Source organism: Podarcis tiliguerta, assembly GCF_965153285.1.
Source record: "Podarcis tiliguerta genome assembly, chromosome: 3".
In the NCBI taxonomy this organism is placed as follows: Eukaryota; Metazoa; Chordata; class Lepidosauria; order Squamata; family Lacertidae; genus Podarcis; species Podarcis tiliguerta.
In genome coordinates, this window is record NC_139536.1 from 25,376,381 (window position 1) to 25,396,453 (window position 20,073).

Consider the following 20,073-nt stretch of genomic DNA (forward strand, 5'->3'; position numbering starts at 1 on the left):
ATCCTCTTGTACATGAGCAGTGCCATGAGCGGTTCACAGCCTGGAAAGAGAGGAAATGATATGGTTTAGCCAATTGGAGTCCTGTGAGAAGGAAGCAGAGTTTTCACCTAAGGAGAAACCCACACCATACATTTACAGACCATGGCGCTGTAGTTTGTTAAGGGTGTGGCGAATTGCAGCTGAGTGAGAAGAAAACTACAGTTCCCAGGATTCTTTGGGGGAAGCCATGTGCTTCAAATGTACAGTGTGGATGTGCCCAATCTGTCTCAGTATTGCCTACCCTGACTGGCAGTAGCTCTCCAGGGTTTCAGGGAGGACATCTTTCCCAGCTTTACCTGGAGATGCAGGGGATCTGCATGCAAGGCAGATGCTCTACCCTTGAGCTACAGCCCTTTCCCAGATAATTGCCTGCAATTCAGACTAGCATATTGGAGTGGTATATGGATCGGAGGGGGAGAAGTGTGCTTTAAGTATACAAAGCATTAAGGATGTCTTGAAATCTGAGTGAACTTTGTTTGACATTGCAACGAACCTGACCAGCTTTTAAAAAATTGACCATTCTAAACCCCCTGAGGATCTGCCTTACAAAAAAAACCCCACTCTAAAGCAGAGCCGCTTCTCCAGTTTCCCACACATCTAAAACAGCAAATTAAGCTGATGCTTTGCTTCCTTTTTGACACTTCACTCCATTACAGTTCAGCTCTCCATGCTGGAAACAGATGTTCCCATTGGGCTATTAAGTGGCCATCCTGTGTATGGCTATTAAGCTGCAACTCTGAGTCAGAAAGTGATTTAAAACACTGCCAAAAATAAAGCACTGTGTTGGCCGCAGCGAGGGAACCACCAGAAGGCCCTCAGAGCTGGACCTCAGTGTCCGGGCTGAACAATGAAGATGGAGACGCTCCTTCAGGTATATAGGGCTGAGGCCGTTTAGGGCTTTAAAGGTCAGCACCAACACTTTGAATTGTGCTCAGAAACATACCAGGAGCTAGTGTAGATCTCTTAAGACTGGTGTTATATGGTCCCGGCAGCCGCTCCCAGTCACCAGTCTAGCAGCCGCGTTCTGGATTAATAGCAGTTTCTGAGTCACCTTCAAAGGTAGCCCCACGTTCATTGTCAAATACATCTCCATTGTGTATCTTTTTAAATCTGTGATTAAATTGGAGGTAATAACTTTTAATAGATGGTATGCATTATAGAAGTGATGATGGTCATATCACTCGCTCAAACCAATTGATTTCTCCTCCCTGTTATGCAGTTACTTTGCCTTAACCAATAAAACTCAGATACAATCACACAGGGACTCAATTTTTTGAAATTAGGAAATCAAGACCTCTAAGTGGGTAAGTATCAATTGGACTCATTGGGGGGTGCTGGATGCTCTGGTGGGCTTGGGCTATTTTATTTTTAAAGAAGAAGAAGAAGAGGAAGAGTTTGGATTTGATATCCCGCATTTCACTCCCTTTAAGGAGTCTCAAATTGGCTAACATTCTCCTTTCCCTTCCTCCCCCACAACAAACACTCTGTGAGGTGAGTGGGGCTGAGAGACTTCAAAGAAGTGTGACAGCCCAAGGTCACCCAGCTGCATGTGGAGGAGTGGAGACGCGAACCCGGTTCCCCAGATTACGAGACTACCGCTCTGAACCACTACACCACACTGGCTCTCAGAGTGAGCTCCTAAGGTTGGGTAACTTGTCTGCATGGATAAAACAGGATAGAATGCTTGACATAATACGGGCCTGTTGGACCAAGCCAATGGCCCATCTAGTCCAGCATGCTGTTCTCACAATGGCCAGCCAGATTCCTATGGGAAGCCTGCAAGCAGGATGCAAGCACAAGAGCCCTCTGTTTCCAGCAACTCAGAAACTTTGGCCATGTGAACAGAGGCCGAAAGTGGAAAGTTACAATCTTAGCTCAGGTCTGTACCAGTGACAAGGCCAGTTGCCTAGCCAAAAAATGCCAGCTTGTCGTTGCTTCATCGTGGACCAACACTATGTGATAAGTCATTGCATGAATTGCCCCAAAGACTGTATTATATGGCTCATCTGCTGCAGCAGACAGTTTTCGGTTATGACTAGTGGTGTATTAGTAAGTTTTGAAGTCCAGGAGCTTATCATGATAGCCCCATAGCCCTGCTCTCAAGGAGAGACAAAAACATGGTTTTTGTTCCAACACCCACACCTATCAATGAGCACTAGCATAATAGCATAATACAGTGGTGCCCCGCAAGACGAATGCCTCGCAAGACGGAAAACCCGCAAGACGAAAGGGTTTTCCGTTTGCAGAGGCGCTTCGCAGGACGAATTTCCCTATGGGCTTGCTTAGCAAGACGAAAAATGACGGAAAAATTTTTTTTGTTGCTCCAAAACCCCTTATTCTGAATCGCTAAGCTGCTAAAAGCATTTTAGCAGCAAAACCGTTAATCCCCCACCCCTTAAAAAGCCGTTTTTAGCCCTTAAAATGTCAATAGCGCTAATAGTGCTACTCCGTCAATGGGCTTGCTTCGCAAGACGAAAAAACCGCAAGACGAAAAGACTCCCGGAATGGATTCTTTTCGTCTTGCGAGGCACCACTGTACAGGCATAGGCAAACTCGGTCCTCCAGATGTTTTGGGACTACAACTCCCATCATCCCTAGCTAACAGGATCAGGGGTGATGGGAATTGTAGTCTCAGAACATCTGGAGGACCGAGTTTGCCTATGCCTGGCATAATACAGTGGTACCTTGGGTTAAGTACTTAATTCGTTCTGGAGGTCCATTCTTAATCTGAAACTGTTCTTAACCTGAGGTACCACTTTAGCTAATGGGGCCTCCCGCTGCCCCCACACCACCGGAGCACAATTTCTGTTCTCATCCTGAAGCAAAGTTCTTGACCCGAGGTACTATTTCTGGGTTAGCGGAGTCTGTACCCTGAAGCGTATGTAACCCGAGATACCACTGTACCTAGTTTGTTAGATCAGCATGACATGCCATCATATGCAGGACTTCCTAGGAGTAAGCTCCAATGAACTCAGTAGTGTTTACTTGCCTAGGATTGCATTCAACGTGACTTACTTAGGTCTGTTAATTTCACTAGGTCTACTCTGCGTAATAGTTCGCTGTAACTACAACGTGTAGCCTCATCTTGAAAAACACATCGAGACAAGGTTTAAACAAAAGATCCCCATCTGCTGAATTGCAACCTCTTTAGCTTTTGATTGGAAATGCAAACCATCTTGCAAAGAAGGGTTACCATTTAGACTGCTAGGGAGAGGTAGGAAAGGGAGCCTCATCAAGGAACAGAAAGAAGAATCCAGCCTCTCCTTGATTATTTTTCTCCTCCTCTGGCCTCCTCTATACTAATCTGTCACAAATAATCTTGGAGGCCCCATTCATTTGCCAGAGCAAGAAGGGTCCATTAATTACCCTGGTGCACCGGCCAATGACATCACTGCTCCTATCCTGAAAAAAGTCGAGAGCTGCACTCCCCTGTATTTCCCTTCCACAGTGTCGCTGTTTTTTGGCCTTAGAACTCAACTCTCTTGCTGGGTCAATGGTCCCACAATGGGGCAGAACAGTCTTCCTTGTGTAACGAGTGGCAAGCTTTTGTTCTGCTGAATTCAGTAACAACCCCAGATCACTGGATGGAATAATGCTTTTAATTGCTTCTACAACGTTTTTAACTAATTGCTCTGATATGTTTCTAACTGCAATTGCTTTTAGAAGCTTTGAACTTAAAAATATATATCTTTTCATTACTGACAACCCAAAAGTGTCGCAGCGGGGTATTATATCATACCATATAAAAGTGTTTAACCATTTTTTAGAATGGTTTTGCTTTTGCTTTTTAAATTGTGGATCTTCATGCCACCCTGGGTTTTTTGGGGGAGGGAGGGTGAGATATAAATTAAGTAAATCAAATCAATCAATCAATAATTGTGCAAGTATTGTGTGGCCTGACAGACAACATGTGTCTACTTAAATTAAGCTAGCAAAATGCCCGGCGTCTTGGATTTTAAATATCTGCCTTCAGTATGTTGCTGAGCAGAGGATCCTGCTAAGTGAGGTCTTGCATTGGAAATGGAGCATACATTAAAACATGACTTTGGTATTTCGACAATAAGAGGAGGATGAGTTGCTGCTTGCGTTTGCTCTGCTCAGCTGGTGAAGACTGTCAGGCACTGAAACCATTAATATTCTGCCCACCCTGATGGCTTCAGGAAGCGGGGATAATAATTACCATCTTGTAAAACTCTGTATTGAAAAGCTGCCAAGATGCGCTCCTTTTCCCCAGCTAGCAAGGAGACTGCTGCACATGGCTTTGCATGCACATGGCCTGCTGCTTCTGAGCCTGGTGTCAGAAGTTCTCAAGGCAGGGGGCTCTGAAGCTCCCCGTGGAGATCCAGAAGGTCAACTATTATTTATCCTTCCTCGTATGTCTTTACCCAGGCAGGAAGCTGATTGACAACTAGCCTCTACTTCCTCCCAACTGGTGTAATAGAAGAGCTTTAAACTTCCACCTCTCATAGTATTTCTACTAAGTACATATTATTTCTACTAAGCTGGGATAGATCAAAGGACTACCTGGGCACCAAACTAATATATAGTAAAACTGTATAATATAAAATAGAACCACAAAGACTGGGAAACTATGTCTCTGCAGATGTTGTTGGACTACAGCCCCATCATCCCTGAACATTCAGTGGCCTTTTAAATGTGATTGCGGTGGCAGCAGTGGTGGTTTGTTTAGTTCTTGTTTTTGTCTTATGTATTTTGTGTTCTTATTTTGTATTTTTATGTTGCGAACCTCCCTGTGATCTTTGGATATGAAGGGTGGTGTACAAATTTAATAGCTAAATAAATAATAAATGCAAATAATAGTAACAACAATAATAATAATTAATAATTTTGTTTATATGGTGGAACATTCCATAAGACACAGCAGTGCAGATGTCTCAGCTCTGCAGGGTCCACCACTTATTTTGACATTTTGATAAGTCTCAGACGGGACTGGCTGGAAGACAATTGTAGGAGACATATTGTTCAGTGTTACTTGGGGGGCCTGCTTGTGCCAGCTCCTCCCAGCACAGCAGGCTGCTTGTCTGTGTTTTAGCTGCTGCATTTCCATAGTGTGATCCCTGATCTATGAATAGGAATTGTTGTGAACGTGGTGAGCCAGTGCCTGTGGCAATGCTCAGAAGGGGGACCTTGAAAAATGCTGAAGCTGTGTCTGTAAGCAGCTTTGGCTGTGATGACAGATGGGATGTGGGGGGCGGGGGGGGGGGAGAGCTGATTCTCTGTCTCCCTGCAGGGGAGATGCAGGCGTGCCTTTTTTGAGTGAACTGGGGAAGCACATGGACAGGTACTTGTGCTTCCTGTTCCTCGTGCATCCTTGCCACATCTGAAGCTTCTGTGAACAAAAAACACATTACTGTCTAGACTGGGCTAGTGTGATAACTAAAACAAGGCTTATTCTCCAACTCCACCCATCTACTTTTACAGGGAGCTTCTCTGAGATGTCCTATTTGGGGACTCAATTGTTTACTGCCGTGACTTTTGTTAGTATAGGGCTTGCTATACGCCGCAGGTGGCACTGTGGGTTAAACCACAGAGCCTAGGACTTGCAGATCAGAAGGTCGGTGGTTCGAATCCCCATGATAGGGTGAGCTTCCGTTCTTCAGTCCCTGCTCCTGCCAACCTAGCAGTTCGAAAGCACGTCAAAGTGCAAGTAGATAGATAGGTACCGCTCCGGCGGGAAGGTAAACAGCGTTTCCGTGCGCTGCTCTGGTTTGCCAAAAGTGGCATAGTCATGCTGGCTACATGACCCGGAAGCTGTACCCCGCTTTCTTGGCCAATAAAGCGATATGAGCACCGCAACCCCAGAGTCGGTCACGACTGGACCTAATGGTCAGGGGTCCCTTTACCCTTTACCTTATACGCCTAAAGCATGCCTTATGAAGAATGGTTGAGGGAATTGAGTATGTTTAGCCTGGTAAAGAGGAAACTGAGAGCAGCTATGACAGGCCTCTTCAAATATCTAAAGGCAGGGGTCAGCAAACTTTTTCAGCAGGAGGCCGGTCCACTGTCCCTCAGACCTTCTGGGGTGGCCGGACTATATTTTGAAGGGGGAAAAAAATGAACGAATTCCTATGCCCCACAAATAACCCAGAGATGCATTTTAAATAGAAGGACACATTCTACTCATGTAAAAACACACTGATTCCCAGACCGTCTGCAGGCTAGATTGAGAAGGCGATGGGGCCGGATCTGGCCCCCGGGCCTTAATTTGCCTACCCATGATCTAAAGGGCTGTCATCTGGGAAATGGAGCAAGCTTGGTTTCAACTGCTCTGGAGGGAGGACCCAAACCAATGGCTTGAAGTTAGAATAAAGGAGATTCTGGCTAAACCTCAGGAAGAACTTTCTGACCGTAAGCGCTGTTTGGCAATGGAACACTCCTTCCTTGGAGGTTTTTAAACAGAGGTTGGATGGCCATCTGTCATGGATGCTTTAGCTGAGATTCCTGCATTGCAGGGGGTGACCCTCAGGGTGCTTTCCAACTTTACAGTTCTATGATGCTATGAAAAGAGGGAATTGCTATTTTATGCCTGGAAAGTGGCACTCAGGTGAATGGGAATGTTCCTTCCTGCGCTACAGCAACGATGCTACAGCCACTGGTGTGAATGGAATCCAGCGGGATGAACATACACCAGAAGTGTAACGTGGAGAAAGTCAATTGTAATTCAGCTTGCAGTGAAAGAGCAATGTTTCTGAGCGCTAGGAAACTGCCCATCTGGAAGCAGACAAGGTTCAGCAGGCAACCCACAGAGACGTCAAGTCAGAATTGCAGGGCTATAATTAACATATGAGTATAAAAAGAACCTTGCTGGGAAAAGCCCTTCTAATGCAGCAACTGGAACACTTTGGGAATTGTTCTAACTTTTATTGTGTCTGAAATTTGCTTATCCGCAGGAGTTCTGGTGTGCTACAAGCTGTCAGGAGAAAGTCTCTATTAGGAATGAAACTGACTAGACCAGAAAGGGGTGAAACATAGGAAATGGTCTCGCCAGCCTGATACTGTCTACACCTGAATGTTTTTTGCAGCCCAAGGTCTACATTACTTTCTGGGCAGCCTGGGCAGAGCAAGGAGTGCAAATGTAACCCTTGCAACACAGCTATGTCCTCCTTTGGCCAAAGAGATCAACAGATCCCCAACTGGTTTGAAGACATGGAACTTGTTATTGCTGCAAAGTGCGAGGCTCTTGTGGACTACAAGGGTGCACCCTGCGAAAAGGAACTTGCCACACTGAGAAAGGCCCAGAAGATTGCCAGACAGTGTGCCAATGTGAAATATACTCAGAGTTGAGTGTGAATTTCATCCTCTTTATTCAGCTCGCAGTAGCAATGAATGAAACTTTCCCCCAAACGTCTGCTATATATACATTCTTTACACAATGGGCCCCACATGATTGGCTAATTCCGGGCTGCTCCTGTAGGCCAATCAGGTTGCGGATTCACTTTCTCCAGAAGCCTGATTGGCTGCTCCTGTAGGCCAATCATGTTGCTGATTCACTTCATCCAGCAGCCTGATTGGCTGCTCCTGCAGGCCAATCAGGTTGCTGATTGACTTCCACCTGGAGCTGGATTGGGTGGCTCCTGCAGACCAATCAGACTGCTGCATTCTGGATCCTATTTTTCTAGGATTCAGCTCAGTACATAACACAATGACTATTGGCTAAAGCTTTGCACAGTAGGCTAGCCTCTAAACACCCACCCACCCCACCTAATTCATCCAGACAAGCAAGAGGCATCATCGGAATTCAAGGATACATCTCAGCCAGGCAAAAGCACAGGGTGCAAAGCAGCGCCGGTGAGGGGGCTGGCCTGGGGAGAGTTCAGAGGGCCAAAAAGAGAGGATTGGAGGGCCACACGGACCTGGGGGTTCTTGCAGGGTTTCAGACAGGGTTCTCTCCCAGCCGTGTTGGGAGATGTTGGGGACTGAAACTGGGGCATTCTGAACTCAAAGTGATGCTCTGCCACTGAGCTGCCATCCTTCCCCTGGCAAGCCAATATGGTCAGTTTCACAACTCCAGTTACTTATGTGGAACTAAGTCATGATGAGGAATTAATAAAGCAGTATAAAACAGGCTGCCCGCTCCGCAAGACTCCTCCACAACTCAGTTAGGTTTGTTTAGTCATGAAGTCATCAGTGCCGGATCAAGCAGTTCTTAACATTGTTTTCTTCTGAAATAAAAAGTCTGTGTGCAGCTTCCTAGTGTGAAAACATCAGTTGCTTTCTCTGAGTGACTATAGTACATGGCCGTGGATTTCAGGCACAATGATTCTTGGTCCAGCATTTGTATAAATGATTTGTTTTCTTTTTCCTCCCCTGCTCTCGTAGGTTAATGGAATCGGCAAAAGAAATGACCAGGGAATCTTTACCTATCAAATGCCTTGAAGCAGTTATCCTGGGGATGTATCCTTTTATCTATAAGTTCTTTGCTCGGATCTGTTGTTGTTGTTATTAATAATAATAATATAATGGTAACCTACAGTTCTTGGATGCAGTGTAACAGCACTGGCCAAAGGTGAGTTAAAACAGAGCTGGTTTGGGGAACCTGCTTCCTTCTAGATGTTGCTGGATTACAGCTAACCATGGGGCTGATGGGAACTGAAGTCCAACAACATCTGGGCTACACATCTGTGAGGCAGAGGATTGTTGGAAGCTTGACTTCTTTTTTCAACATGCTTTGAAACATCTCCATTGGCCTAGTTTACTTAGATTACCTAGGAGCAAGGGGTTCAATTTAAAATAAAGCAGCAAATTATGATGAAAAATTCAGGCTTTTCACATCAGTCACTTTGTCAAAACCCAAAATTTGGCATGGTCCAATATAAATCCACCACTCAGTGCCAGGAGCATACCTAGGGGTTAGGTAGTTTGGCCTCCACCAAGGGTGAAGTCTCCGGGGTGGGGCCCTCACAAAAATCACACGTCTCCACCCTGGCTTGGTGTCACAGCAGCCCTGAGGGGGCCCTCCCTAGTCGTCCGGCAGTGCTCTTAGCTCCTTGTCAAGGTCAATACACTATTATTGCGCCCATAACTTGTTGAAGGATATATCCACCAAAATGCAGCAGTCTGGAGGGGCCCTTAGTCAGCAAGAAATTAGCACTCCCCTCCTTTCTGAATGTCAAGATCATGACTGAGCTTCCTGAGTCCCTCTCCTTCTGTGGAAATAAGATACAGGCAGTAATAACCTCATTACGCTGACAGGCCTCGCTGCTGCTTGCGTTCGGGGCAGGATCACGCCAAAACAGCAGTGCTTAAAAAAACACAGGAGCTTCCCAGCGCCTAGCAGATTACTGAGTTGTCATTTTAATCAGGTCTCTTGACAGCTTGCACTGTCAGCTTTTACAAGTGATTTTCCTTCTTTTTTTTTATAAAAAAAGATCACTTCTGTAATCTCTTTGTGTGTCAAATTAGGTTTTGGAGCACTCTCTTCCTGCTTAGAAGCCTCTTGAAGTTTTGTGAGTTGAAGCACTCAATTCACTGCAAGATTGGTTGAAGGCACAGCTGATGAGTCCTTATCAGAAACTCCCTCCCCACCCCCTCAGGATATCAGACTCTCAGTAAACAGAGCAGGAGAGATTATATGGGACTCTCAGTAAACAGAGCAGGGGAGATTATATGGGTTGCCTGGCTGGAGATTTTCAAAGGAATCCAGACAGCTTCCTCTCCTCATCTGCTTGTTTGGCCTGCAAAAATCCTCCCCGAATTACAGCCCTCCTGAGATAAGAAACATGCTCAATTTTGTTTAAGAACATAAGAAGAGCTCTAGTCCAACACCCTGCCCTCACGGTGTGTTTCCTTTGGGAAACACACAAGTGGGAACTGAACCTGATAGCACTCTCCCCACTTCTGAATCCTAGCAACAGGTACCCAGAGGCATATTGCTTCTGCCATGTCTTCCCCATGTTGTGCACTGGCCCTGATCTAACAACAGCCATGCAATAACTGGTATCTTTGGATTTCTTTATACTAACTTGGATCCAGCCTTTGGCTTCTGCAGAAAAAAAAGGCTTTTGATCCAATGGAGCGGTCTCACCAGATGAGGAGAGGTGGCTTTTGCTGATATCTCCCCTTCTCCCTGTAGCCCCCAGTGCCACCGTCTACATCAGCTTTTCCCAACCAGGTGCCTTTCAGATGTTTTGGACTGTAATTCCTATCAGCACCTGCTACGCACATGGCCTGTGGCCAGGGATGATGGGAGTTGCAGTTCCAAAAAACCTGGAGAGCACCAGATTGGGAATGCTGCGCTGTTCAGTTCTTGGGGGCTTCCCAAACCCTGGAAACATGTGGAAGGCGGTGTTAGGAGCTGCAGGGGGAATGGGAATTCACCCAATTCCCACCCCCATAGGGTGCTAAGTCTAGATCCAATCCTCTGTGCGCGCTCTCTCTCTATATATATTGCATCCTTCCCTTTTAAACAAACATGCAAGACAATTTTCATTCTAAAGCAAGATAAAATGTCACTAAAATTAAAGTTTAATTCAAAATCAAACTTTTGAAAAGAAGCAACCAGAAGTTCAATCAGTATCAACCAATGCAGTCATTTCAGGCAAATATATTTACTGAGCCAAAAGTAAGCCGATAAAAAGGCTGGCAGTGTAGGTGAGACTTCACTATTTTCCAGAAAACACAGGGGGTGTGTGGCTTAGGCAATGAATTCTGTATTTGTAAAGCAGTTACGAGCAGTAATCTGCTCTTCCGTCCTTCCTGATCTTGCGTCTTGGCTGAAGGAAGCACGGAACAATGTCCCTATCTTGAAGTTAGTGTTCATGAATGCTCACGCAGATAAAATCATCCCCCCGATGCGCACAGCATCAGTCTCAAAACATGTCCAAATTATTAAGGTTATTATCAGTGCTTTCGGTGTCAGCCACAAATTCTTGGGCAAGACGGTCACATGGGACTCCGTCCTGTTCTTCACTGAATCTACACCCTTGCTACACTACAGCAAGTGCAAGGGGCTCTTGTCCGTGGGGCCCATCTGGGGGTATGGGTCCTCAGCAGATGCCTAACTATGCTGACCCCTTGGCGCCATCCCCAAGTGGTTTGTATCAGGAGCAACCTGTCAATCATGAACAGTGAGCGAGAATGGATGTTGTATGCCTTCTGCCCACAAAAGCCACCGAATTGCACTTATGACTAGCTGAAAATTCTGTACGTTTCTGAGACAAGCCCCATATGGGTGGAGGGTTAACTTTACTTCTGTTTGTGTACATCGTGCGGACACAGCACTGGTGGGGAAGCAAGCTTTCTTTCCTGCCATTGCTGTTTCAGAGTAGGCTCAGGAGTAGGCATGGTCTGTGTCTGGTTGTACTGTATTCACCATGAGTCTTTTCATTTCAAAAGAAGAGGTTAACCCCAGCCATTGACTTGCACTAGGTACCAAAGCGTCCTACGCCTGAAGGTCCCCTTCTCTGGCTATTGTTTCTGTGGTACACAAGAGTGCAAAGTCAAAGGTGATTCTCCTCCTCCTAGTTAGAATTTAATGGGATTAAATAGCAAGGATTTGGGGACCTGAAGGCTTTATGGCTCTGACACAAGGGCAGGTGGCGACGGGGGCAGCTGTTCAGACTTAACAAAGATCTGCTTGGAGGCAAATGGAGTTAAATTCTTCTGAGACGCAAGGAACAATTGTGACGGATCAGATCAGTGCCTGAAAGACTTGACAGATGCTAGCAAAAGAAAGGGCAGATCTAGAAGTTGGTTACATCGAAGAAGAAATGCAACTGGCTTTATAATTTATCTGAGATGAAGTCTGCATTTACTTGTCTTCTGGTGACCCCAAAGCACTTAAAGTTCTAATTAGCAAGAAGGCATTTTGATTTTAAGAGCTGTATGAGAGGCCTTAGGAGGCCGCTTGAGTTCCGCTCCACTAGTGGAGAGGGAGGTCTTTGCATGGGACAAAACTAATATTGCTGGAACTCTCCCAGCCATTGCTTTTTTCAGGGGGGGTGTGTAGGGGTACGCAAACCCCTAAACATTTTGTGAATCTAAGTTTGGCCTCATTGAGGGGCAGTATTTCAAAATGAGTAGGAAAATGAGAGTACCCCTCAACATTTTTTAAGAAAAAAAGTACTGCTCCCAGCATAATGTCCCATCTGTTGTGTCCTACCGATAGAGAGAGAGAGAGAGAGAGTTTAAAGGTGTCAGAATGCTCATGGATCTGCAGGATTCAAAGCCTCTAATTCCCCCTGACAAAAAAGATTGACCTGAAACAACACCCAGCATATTCTGTTTGGGTTTGTGTTGCTGTTCAGTCGTTTGCTTTCCACACCAAGTGAGCAGAGCATGGTGGCATGTTCCTGTGCTGTGTAGCTTTATCTTTTCCCATAATCACTCCTCCCTTGCCCTCTGCTACCCCCTTTTTTTGTTCTAGACATGTGCGCAGCTATTTCTGTACCCCAGAAGTGTGCAAGAGCACAAGAGCAGGTGTTACCAGCCATTAGTTATCATGTTTCACAGCAGACAAAATGGAGGCTTGGGCTCTCCTTCCCATATCCATTTGGTGGTTGTTGTTTTTTTATAAATATGAATATTTTGGTCCTGCACCAGGGAGTGATATAATTTCACTATCTTGATCTGCTGCTTGCTTTGGTGGGGACTGGCACTATACCTCCCTCAAACTAGAAATACTCTATAGGCCCCCATAGCTATTAGGAGCACAGTCACACTTCTCCCCCACCCCCAATCCAAAACATACACAACAGCAATGAAATTCTGGAATTCTGATATAGAGGATTTGTGCAACACCTCCAAATGTCTGTGTATGTGTGTATATATGCACACCCATCTTGGTGTATGTACTGTGATTACTGTTTCTGAGGTAATCCACCACATGTGCGGAGATCCTGAGAGAACAGTTATTCTGAACTGAGAGGTGTGACGATAGAACCCACTGAAACATCAACACACACATGTGGTGCTCACCCAAATTTTTTTGCTAAAGAGCTTCCGCATCAGTGGTGACTAGGATTGCATAACGGCTTGCTTCTTTTTACTTAGTGGCCTTTGTGCAATGGGGAACTTCTGAGGAAAAAGGACAGGTTAGCGTTTTGATATGGATGATGTGAGCAGCCTCCAAGCATGAGCTGTATCAATTCCACAACAAACTCCTGCCTGGAAGTGGGCGTGTTTTTGCTTCTGATTCGATGTCGGATCAAGCCTTGTAGGTCTATCAATAACCTTAAGTGACAGAAGGAAGAAGGGAGTGTTTGTCGAGCTATGGCGTATCCTGCATTCCATGTAGCCTTTGCTTAAGGATCAGTAGGAGCGATGTCGGAAAACCATGACTGAAAATATTGCGGATGCCTATAAATTGTTACTGACGCATCCTAAAATGATATCGTGCTAGCAGCGGCGCATAAAGATTAGTGTGCACGTGACACATATTGATCTGGCTAAAAAAGTCTGCTGAAAAGTCCTTCCATTTTTAAGCACTTTCCTGGCACCTCGGGAGTTCATGTTTATGTGAGAATGCAATGGAGGGCAGGTTTCTCTCCGCTGAGTTCCATGCCATTTCAGTTAGAGAAAGCCTATTGTTGTTGTTTTTCATTTTGCAAAGGTGTTTTGCAATGTTGGGAGTGATGGAAATGCTTTAGCTCCTGAGTTCACTTTTTTGTCTTCTTAGGTTGTACGCTAATTATCCAGACCCTCAGCTGGGATAATTACTTGGGGAAATATTGTGTGGGTGAAAAGAGGTTGTGCAGAGTGTTTTAACAGTACAGTTCTTCCTGAGCAAATATACATGGATGTTAAAAGGCTCTGGGTTCCCTGGGACTTGATCTCTACAAAATCCATTTGAGACTGCAGCCCAGTCATCTTGATAACCTAGAATTCTAAAAACATGAATAGAGCTTCAGATCAGAATTTGGCACTCATAGAAGCCGCATTAAAAAAGGAACAGTTCCTTTGCAAACCCCTTTGAGGTTAAAGGCAGATAGTATACAGAGGTTGCATACAGACCATGCATTTAAAGCACACATGCCCCACAGAATCCTGGGAACTGTAGTTCACCCCTCACAGGTCCCAGCATCCTTGACAAACTACAGTTCCCAGGATTCTTTGGGTGGTGGTGGAATGTGCTTTGAACGTATGCCATGTGCAGCTGAGGATTAAAAGTGGTTTGGCAAGAACAATGGAACCACACTATACACATAAAGGACCCACACTATGCTTGTGTCTATGTCTTGTTTTAGACTGTTGTGATAAAGGTAAAGGTAAAGGGACCCCTGACCATTAGGTCCAGTCATGGCCTACTCTGGGGTTGCGGCGCTCATCTCGCTTTATTGGTCGAGGGAGCCGGCATATAGCTTCTGGGTCATGTGGCCAGCATGACGAACCAGAGCAGCGCACGGAAACGCCGTTTACCTTCCCGCTGGAGCGGTACCTATTTATCTACTTGCACTTTGATGTGCTTTCGAACTGCTAGGTTGGCAGGAGCAGGGACTGAGCAACGGGAGCTCACCCCGTCACGGGGATTCGAACCACCGACCTTCTGATTGGCAAGTTCTAGGCTTTGTGGTTTAACCCACAGCGCCACCAGCGTCCCAGAGACTGTTGTGATATTCTACTTTAAATGGTTGTAATGCACCACAGGACCTTTCGGGCAGGAAATACATAGAAAATAATAATAATTTTTAAAAATAATCTTTTGTCCCACAGCGTCTGTTAAAACTGTTTTTGCAGGTTTCATTTATACTGTTTCATACTTTTATAAAACCTGTTTAAGCCGAGGTGAAAGAACTACCTGTGAGGGACAATCCTTTTCTTGAAACTGCTTTCCACACTCCATTAACCAGCTGCTCCGAAGTGTTTCCAATTAGATTGGAGAATATACATCTCTCAGAACTGATGGAGTGATTGTTGCTCTTGAGATCCTTCTGAACATTTTGTACTTTATAGAACAAACACCATCTTTATAAACTTCCTTCCTTATTTTCACTTTACGTACGCTGTGATCTTGAGTCCTTTCAGCAGAAGACTAGGGCTGACTCAAGCGTTTTGGCAGCTGGGGTATAAAACCCAAGTACTGACCCCTCATATACAGTAGTTATAAACTGAGTGATACCATCTCTTTAATGGTGGTTAAGATTTGCTACGAAACTGCCTAAATTGGTTGCCCTGTAGAAGGTACCGTAATTGGCTCCATTACACACACATTTCATGTATTGTAGAAGATTACAAATTCAATCTCTGACATACCCACTTAAAAGGATCTTCGATAGTAGTGCTTGGAAAACCCTTGTGTCTTCGTGGGAGAGGCATTGCTAATTAGAATAGATAATATAGGGCTAGAATGACCAATGGTTGCATTCAGATATCACAATAAAACATGGCTTATCGTGACAGGAACAAGCCTAGGAAAGCACTGGTATTACATACTCCTTTCCTTTCCTTCCTTCTCCTCTCCACCATTGCAGCAACACAGAGGAGTTTGAAAGCTTTCACTTCTGTTTTTATTCTAACTACAGTTTGTAATGTCATCTGAAACAAGGCAGCTAAAAGCCATGGGTTATGAAGATGGTTTGTTTTAACAAAACACAGTTGAGAGGTGAACCACCATTTGGATGTAATGTTAAACTGTGGTTAGCTGAAATGGCTTCTGATCTCTTGGTCACAATAGGAGGGAGAGTGTTATGGGCTCAAGGCTCACCTAGGTTTGTTGCTACTGCAACAAACCATAGTTGATCATGATGTCTGAACACAGTACAATATAGGCAAATGTTATATGTGTATCATATGCAGCATGGAAAACATTTCTCTCAACAGAGAGTCTTTGTTGCCTTAACGGTAGCCTTGCCAGATACTTAACCAATGGGCAGCCTTCAGTGGAACGATTCCCAATCAGTTTTAAATCCCACTTCTCAGGGAACAATTTTCATCATGTGGTGCTTGGAATTTATTTCAATGGTCGATATGGATCTCTGGGCATGAGCAGAAGATCGGAACTGATGGACAAACCTTTGATTTTCCGAACTCTGAGTGACCTCATCTTTGAATTTGAAGAGTCCTACAAAAAGTATTTACACTCTGTGAAAAAAGTGAAAATTGGATTGTATGTCCCCCATGAACCACACAGCTTTCAGCCCATCGAATGGAGGCAGTTGGTGCTCAATGTGTCAAAGATGGTGAGGTCAGAGATAAGGAAGGAGCTGGAGAAATATGCCAGAGATATGAGAATGAAGGTATGTGCCCATTTTGTGCAATGCCTGGAGATGGTGTGTGTGCGTGTGTGCAAGGGAGCAAGAGAGAGGCAATTACATATAAAACAATTTTTAAAAACACTGACGACAATGAAGTATATAAAACCAATTTCATATCTAATACAGATACTGACTGGAACAACAGTCTGCACTTAGAAGGCTTCTTGAAACAGGAAAGTCTTCAACAGACCCTTAAAATACACCCTATTTTATGGTGTATAAATGCTGAACGATAGCCCTCCTTTAAGTCTTTATATTAAGGTGATCCACCAAAAAGAGCACAACTAAAACAAATAAGCAGAGTCCATAGAAGGCTGCGGAGACAAGCTGAATCACAAGCCAGCAGCAGATACATTCAGAAGAACCCAAAAATACCCCTTTGCCTTTGTCAGAGTAATCTATAACAGAATGTAAAAGAAAACCTTCAGCTGTGTTAAACCACAATGCAGTTTCATAAATGAAAGGTGCACTTTCTCTCCTATCCAACAATGAACTACCGTATTTTTTGCTCTATAAGACTCCCTTTTTCCCTCCTAAAAAGCAAGGGGAAATGTGTGTGCGTCTTATGGAGCGAATGCAGGCTGTGCAGCTATCACAGAAGCCAGAACAGCAAGAGGGATTGCTGCTTTCACTGCGCAGCGATCCCTCTTGCTGTTCTGGCTTCTGAGATTTAGAATATTTTTTTTCTTGTTTTCTTCCTCCAAAAACTTGGTGCGTCTTGTGGTCTGGTGCGTCTTATAGAGCGAAAAATACGGTACTTGCACGGGAAAACTTTTCTTAACCCATCCATTTCCCTCTTTTAGATTTTGAAGCCCGCAAGTGCCCATTCTCCAGTCAGGCAGAGAACACGGGGGAAGTCCCTCTCCCCCCGAAGAAGACAAACCAGCCCTCAGAGGCGGGCCTGCCGAAGAGACAAATCGTGAGTATAGTCATGTTGAGTTTTGCACTGCTTACTGGGTCAGATATTTGTGATGAATATGACCTCCAATGCTTTTCAGGCTATATTCTGACCTGGGAAACCCTGAGCCTCCTTGGAAACTTCTCAGGTGTCCTCAGACAGAAGTAGTGGTAGAAAAATATTTGCTGGAAGATGGCTTGCCTGTTATTTAAGATTTAAAGTGCATTGCTTGCCTTCCTTCCATAATGGAATTCATGTTGAAAAACTCAGGTGGTTTCCCATGGCTGAACTTCAGCAAGTTTGCTTTATCCTATACCTTCAGACCAAACCTCTCCTCTACATCATGCGAATCCAGAGGGGCAGGGAAGACTACATTTTAGGGATGAGGTGGGCAGAAGTTAGACTTGGGAATTACCTGTAGATCAGGAAGAGTTTCTGAGTCCCAGTTATACTAGCAGTGAGCTCAGATACTGAGGTATTTATTGTCCCTCATTTTTGCCCCACCTTGCTTCCATCATTGAACCCAAGGCGGGTTCTGACCAGGCCTGGATATGTTTAGCTTCAGCAAGGTGGTGGCCTCATAGCCTGGCTGCTGACTATGTAGCTAAGGCATGGTTGCTGACAAATTAGGAGGTATCAGCCTGCTTGGGTGCACTCCAAGGTTTGCTGGAGTCATATATATGAAAAACCTAGGAGGCAAGTGCCTTTCCCAAAACAGCCCAGTGAGGACACGACATGCTCAGTGGCCACAGAATGTGAAGCGTCTGTTGTGGGTGGAAATTTGGGGATGTGTGAGAGGGCGAATGGAATGGAGTTTTCTGGACGGTTGAAACAACGAATGGATGCATTCCACACCACCATTTTGTTGCTGTTCTGAGTTGTTCAATAATAGCAACAACAAAAAGCTCCCCACACCGCAACGTTCCACAGCAGAAAACCAAACTTGACTGAACACCAAACTTAGTTGCAACTTAATGCTTTTCTTAAAATGGTACCTGAAGTTGAAACTGCTTGAGTTTAGTTACACTTCAGACCTAACCTAATTTAATTGTCGTAGAGAGAGAGGAGAAGAGATGAAGATTGAAATTTCAGCCCTGTGCATAATCACTTGGGAGTAAGGCCTACTAAAAAGAATGGGCCTTACTTCTAAGTATACATGCCTGGGACTCTGCTGAGTGTAGCACATATAGTGGATTTAAAGCAAAAATATGCATCCCACAGCAGATTCTGCTTTCTTGATCTTTTTAGGCAGAAACTGAATCCTATCCAACGGACTGGAGTCTTCAGGTACCACGTGACATCACAGTTTTCAGAGTGAGAACGTTGAGATATTAAGAAGAAAGAGGAAATCAGATATAGCCTTAATTTCTAAGACAAAAAATGCCAGGCAGCTTGTCTTGAAGTTGTACCCTCTGACTTAAAAACCCTTATCGCTGCTTTCTTTGGAGAACTGGAGTCAGCACCTGATGTCCTTGGCTAGCTGCCAGGGCCCGTGGCTGATGCCAGTCCTGAGCCCCTTGAATTATTTTTCAGGCCCAGTGCCAGGCTGCCAGATATAGCCATGTTCCAATTTCCCACAATGCACCTGACCTAGCATTGTTCTAGTAAACTGAAAGGGTGACTAGACCCAGCTGGCTAGTACTGGTTAGAGCATTGCCACCACAGCCAGGTATGCGTGCTGTTAAAGGAGGGGGCCCATAGAGCAATGCCATAGCTACGTGGCGGGGGGGGGAGAGGAGGGCTAGACGGTTTTATTTGACCCGGGTGAAGCCTTCAGAAGGGCGCCACTGAGGCTCCCAACCTGGGTGTGCATGCGGTGTGCGTGTGCCAAACCGGGTCTTTGACCTGGGTGAAATAAAGCCTAGTTTTGCCCCAGCCTCGGATGACGCTTTCAAACCCTTCAAACCCTACTCAGATCCTTGGGATTTGATAGGGCCTTTGCAGAGGTGAGAAGAAGACATTCTGTACCTGCTTAAAGGCTCCCTTCTTACATTTTACACAATACGTTTCAGGTCTAAGGCACTTTGAGGGATTTGGGGCATGCCAAAGTGGGCTCTGCACAAGTTGAAGCGGGCAACCCTGAAGCACTTTGTGGTGCTTTGGCGATCCAGACATTTAAAAAAAATATGCTGTGTGCAAGTTAAAATGTCAGGGTACAAGGACAATGTCAGGGTACAGGGGCTTTGCAAGAGCGAAACTTATTTATCCATTATGTATTAAGGATATTTTTAACCAGGGCAGGCTACAACATCCCTTAAACCAAACAGCAATCTACACTTAGAATTGGTTCTTAGATAAATTAAATGGCAAGTAGAATTTCCAGCACACCCAAGGCAGCAGTGGAGTAACATCCCCAAATGCCTGGAGAAACAGACATATTTTGGCCTACACTGAAATGTTAGCAATGCAGGGCTGGTCATATTTCAGGGGACACTTGAAGGGCGCCAGGTTGCAGAAGGCTGCCTTATTGTGATGCGATTGAGCTACAGTAGGCCTCTGCCTTGCCCAATCTCCTCTGCCCCGCTCCTAGTTTGGCGAGGCTTTCCTTGCAAGCTGGTTTGTTTCAAAGCTGTAGCAAAGTGAACACAAGGCAGCCATGTTGGAGGAGGAGGCAAAAGGGAAAAGGAAACTGTATAAGCCTGGGACTCACTGAGGTTTGTTCTGGCCCTTCCATGTCTTGTTAAATGATGGTTTAGAATGACATCTGGACATAATAATAATAATAATAATAATAATAATAATTTATTATTTGTACCCCGCCCATCTGGCTGGGTTTCCCCAGCCACTCTGGGCGGCTTCCAACAAAGATGAAAAATACACTAAAATGTCACATATTAAAAACTTCCCTGAACAGGGCTGCCTTCAGATGTCTTCTGAATGTCAGGTAGTTGTTTATCGCTTTGACATCTGATGGGAGGGCGTTCC

The 20,073-nt window shown here is 45.0% G+C and overlaps 1 protein-coding gene across 2 annotated transcripts in view; it reads left to right on the top strand.

The window, feature by feature from the left end:
* VASH2 (vasohibin 2) overlaps window positions 1-20,073 on the top strand; it is a 39,660-nt gene that overhangs the window by 9,767 nt on the left and 9,820 nt on the right. Inside the window, exons 4-8 of one of the 2 annotated variants that reach the window (XM_083433378.1) lie at window positions 1,287-1,343; window positions 8,380-8,454; window positions 15,851-16,232; window positions 17,054-17,169; window positions 18,397-18,435. In XM_083433378.1, the coding sequence (XP_083289504.1) occupies window positions 1,287-1,343; window positions 8,380-8,454; window positions 15,851-16,232; window positions 17,054-17,169; window positions 18,397-18,435 (669 nt within the window). The remainder of the gene's footprint in view (window positions 1-1,286; window positions 1,344-8,379; window positions 8,455-15,850; window positions 16,233-17,053; window positions 17,170-18,396; window positions 18,436-20,073) is intronic. The other variant, XM_083433379.1, reaches the window with a different exon arrangement.